Consider the following 3,363-nt stretch of genomic DNA (forward strand, 5'->3'; position numbering starts at 1 on the left):
AACCCCCAGCAGATCAACACTCCCAGTGTGGTGTCACTGCACTGAGGGTGCCTCAATCCCCTCATGCAGGTCACTCAGTCAAGAGATTAAACAAGACTGGCCCCCAAATGGAATTAAACATCCCCTGAGGGTACATGGTGGGCTACCACCCCCCTCCCAGCTCCTTGCCCACAGCATCACCCACCTGCTGCACCCACCTGCTGCTCATCCAGGGCACTGCCAGGCTCACACACGGGCTCTGCTCCTGCCTGTCCCCGAGGGCTGGAGGGGAAGAGTTAATCCTGATCCCATCTCTGGAGTCTCCTCAGCGCCGTCGTCGACGTTAGAACATCCTCTTTCAGCAGCCAGTGAATTCTTTCTCTTCCCTTACTGGTGTAATAAATTCCACCCATTTCCCAGGGAACTGCTCCTTTATTTGGGAGCAGCTCAAGCCCCAGTGCTTCCTGCAGAACGCTGCGGGACACAAAAGCCTTTTGTCCCCAAAGTGGGGATCTCACAACGCCGCCGCGGCGGGCGCAGACTGGGGCTCTTGGCAACAAAGGATGACAACCGTGCTGGTTTTTTTAAAAATTTTATTTGTCAAAGAAAAAAAAGGCAAGAGCCAATTGAAAACCTACTCAATCTTTAACTCCAATTTTTGTCTTTAAATTTAGAGAAATGACTTATTGATTTACTTTTTTTTTTTTTTTTTAAACAAACCCCCCTTTTTCCCCTTTAACGTTTACCATCTACTCGTGCTGAATCCTTCCAAGGAGATTGCTCCAGCGTACCTCTCCAGGTCCTCGCTTTGCTCCTTTTACCAAAAACCATGAAAAATCTCCATCGTGCATCTTAAGGGCTCCAATCGTCAAAAATAGGAACGGAAAAAAAAAAAGTATCTTTGGAATAGCCAATTGAGTTGAATAAAAAAAATCCACACGAGTGCGGTTTGGTTGGGGCAGGAATCCACTCCTACGTTCCTGGTAATTTGATCCCGCTCCATGAATCCTTGTAATTCAGCCTCCCTATCCTATCCACATTATGATTTGAATCCAATGATCCAGCTCCAAGGATTGGGATCCAGTGAGCCCTCTCCAATCCAAACCTTTATAACCAGCAAAACCAAAAAAGAGGAGGCAAAAAGTTAGATACTGTAATGAAAAAATAGGATTCTGGGGAATGATCAGTTATGTTTGCCATCAATTAACAAGAGATGTACATTAATAACTATCAATTCCCCAAAACAAACTTTCGAATGGCGATGCTCAGATTAAGGTTCTGTTTGTTTTTCTTTTTATAGAAATGTTAATTACTACTCGGAGGAAACATTGTCATATTTACACTACGCCAAGGGAAAGCCAACAAACTCATTGCTCCTAGGGTGGTGGTGCTACATAGGTTTTGTGGTCGCAAAAAATGGTTCTGAAACTGGAAACTCTTACTGGTAAAGGCTCCGCCCGCCGCGGGGCCAGGCCGGAGGGACCGGCACCCGGGGCCACTCTCAGGGGCAGGGCTCACACTTAAGGGATTATTCCCAACTAGGTTTTCTATTTTTGCTTTCATTCTGATACTTTTTTTTTTTTTTTAAAAAAAAAGAAATGAACTAGCAACGCTGTATCGGTCACACAGAGGACATGCAGATTTTAGCAGTATTGATATTATACTCTGGTTTGGAGATACTCCTGAGCTACTACAAGTGTACGAGTACACGTCACATGAACACTTGTAACTGGATGCTGCGTGACACAGGGACCAACGTTCCCACCCCCGGCCCACTTTACTCCTTTAAAAACAACTCAGATGGAATAATTACAAAAGCAAGTTACTTGGCCACAATTGCCCCCCCCCCGAAAAAAGAAAGGTTTTAAAGAAAAGAGCAATTGTAGCCTCGGGCGTCGCGTGGGCGCCGCGCTCCCTCGACCTGTCTCTCAGTATAAGGTCAATACTGCCAAGTTCATCTGTGACAATAGCACTTGGAGTCATACCATTGCCTCCATTATTGATCTGATCCTCCTCAATCCTCCTTTTGACAATCCTAAAATGATTGACATGTGCTCCACAATCCTTTAATCCAAAGCATTCTTAATCCATCTCTTCAGATATGTCTACAGAAAGACACACGAAAAGGCAAGATAAAATATAAGATTCCCCCAGAAGAGACAAGTTAGCCACAAACACCCCAACATCCCCAGCTCGTATAAACCACGGCCGAACACGGAGACATTTACACAGCGGTACCACGGGGCGGAGAAGGTCGGTGCTGAACTAGAACTAAACCCAAACAAGCCTGACTGACATCAATTAAAATACAATTTACCAAAGACGTTGAGGGGAATGTTGATGTTAAGGAGCAAATACTCACTAGGGATTTTACACAAGAACGCAATTCAACACTTCAGCCAATTTGAGTAAAACAGTTTGAATTAAAAAAAAAAAAAATAATAATGAAGGACTGTACTAAGTAAAGGAAAACTGTGTACAACGTGGGCTTCTACAAAAAGATCAGAGCTAGTGATGGTTTATGTACGAGATCGGGATCTGCTGTGGCGGGGAGAGTAGCGTGGAGATCCTCTGCTTCTTCTTGGGGAATAACTGCGGCTTCTGCTGTTGCTTCGACTACGGCTCCTGCTACGACTACGGCTGCGTGACCGAGATCTTCCATAGCTTGGACTTCTTGGGCCATCAACTTTAACACGGATGTAGGCAGTTTCTCCCTATTGAATAGACAGAACTTTCGATTGAAAAGTCTAGGCTTTAGGGCCATCTTTTTTTTAGGCATGCTGACACACCGAAGATATCGTTTACTACAGCACGGAAACAGACATCACGGCTTTAAAGTCTATCTCCTGGCAAACTGACCACGGGCTTATTTAGCTGCTTTATCTAGAACCAACGAACACCACGCGTTCCTTACCTTCAAATCCTACTGTTAAGCCCCTTGTATCCAATTCTGGCCAAAGAAAGTAAGCGTGAAACCTACCTCATGAGATCTAAACTTAGTGTTATCCAGTTTTCGCACAGCGTAGGTCATATCTTCCTTCCGTACAAACTCCACGACACCAGTGCCATCTCGGAAAACATCAGCATAACATACATCACCTGCCTCACGCATGTGATCCTTTAAATCCTGCCAACTCCCACTCGGAGGCAGCCCTAGAGGGAAAGCGAGAAGCTTCTTTAAAACCCGGTTATCGTCTCGGCTCCCGCAGTCCCAGCCCGCAGCAGACAAAAGGGACGACGCCGCGAGCAGACAGAGGGGCTGCCCCGACCGGGCGAGGCTTCCCCAGCAAGCACTCGGGGCTGCGCGGCCCGTGGCTGGGAAGCTCACCGGCAGGACGCCGGGGGAGCACCGGCGCTAAGAGAGAGAGAGAGAGAGAGAGGGAA

General features: G+C 46.5%; 1 protein-coding gene across 1 annotated transcript; it reads right to left on the bottom strand.

The window, feature by feature from the left end:
- Positions 1-557: 557 nt before the first annotated feature.
- On the bottom strand, positions 558-3,132 carry LOC103778155 (serine/arginine-rich splicing factor 1B-like; the record flags this gene model as incomplete). Its single annotated transcript, XM_008945729.1, has 2 exons — positions 558-1,084; positions 1,965-3,132. A coding segment is annotated over one exon (224 nt), but the record flags the coding sequence as incomplete, so codon positions are not given.
- Between the last annotated feature and the right edge of the window lie 231 nt (positions 3,133-3,363).

This window comes from Merops nubicus, unplaced genomic scaffold (genome assembly GCF_000691845.1).
Source record: "Merops nubicus isolate BGI_N331 unplaced genomic scaffold, ASM69184v1 scaffold29438, whole genome shotgun sequence".
In the NCBI taxonomy this organism is placed as follows: domain Eukaryota; kingdom Metazoa; phylum Chordata; class Aves; order Coraciiformes; family Meropidae; genus Merops; species Merops nubicus.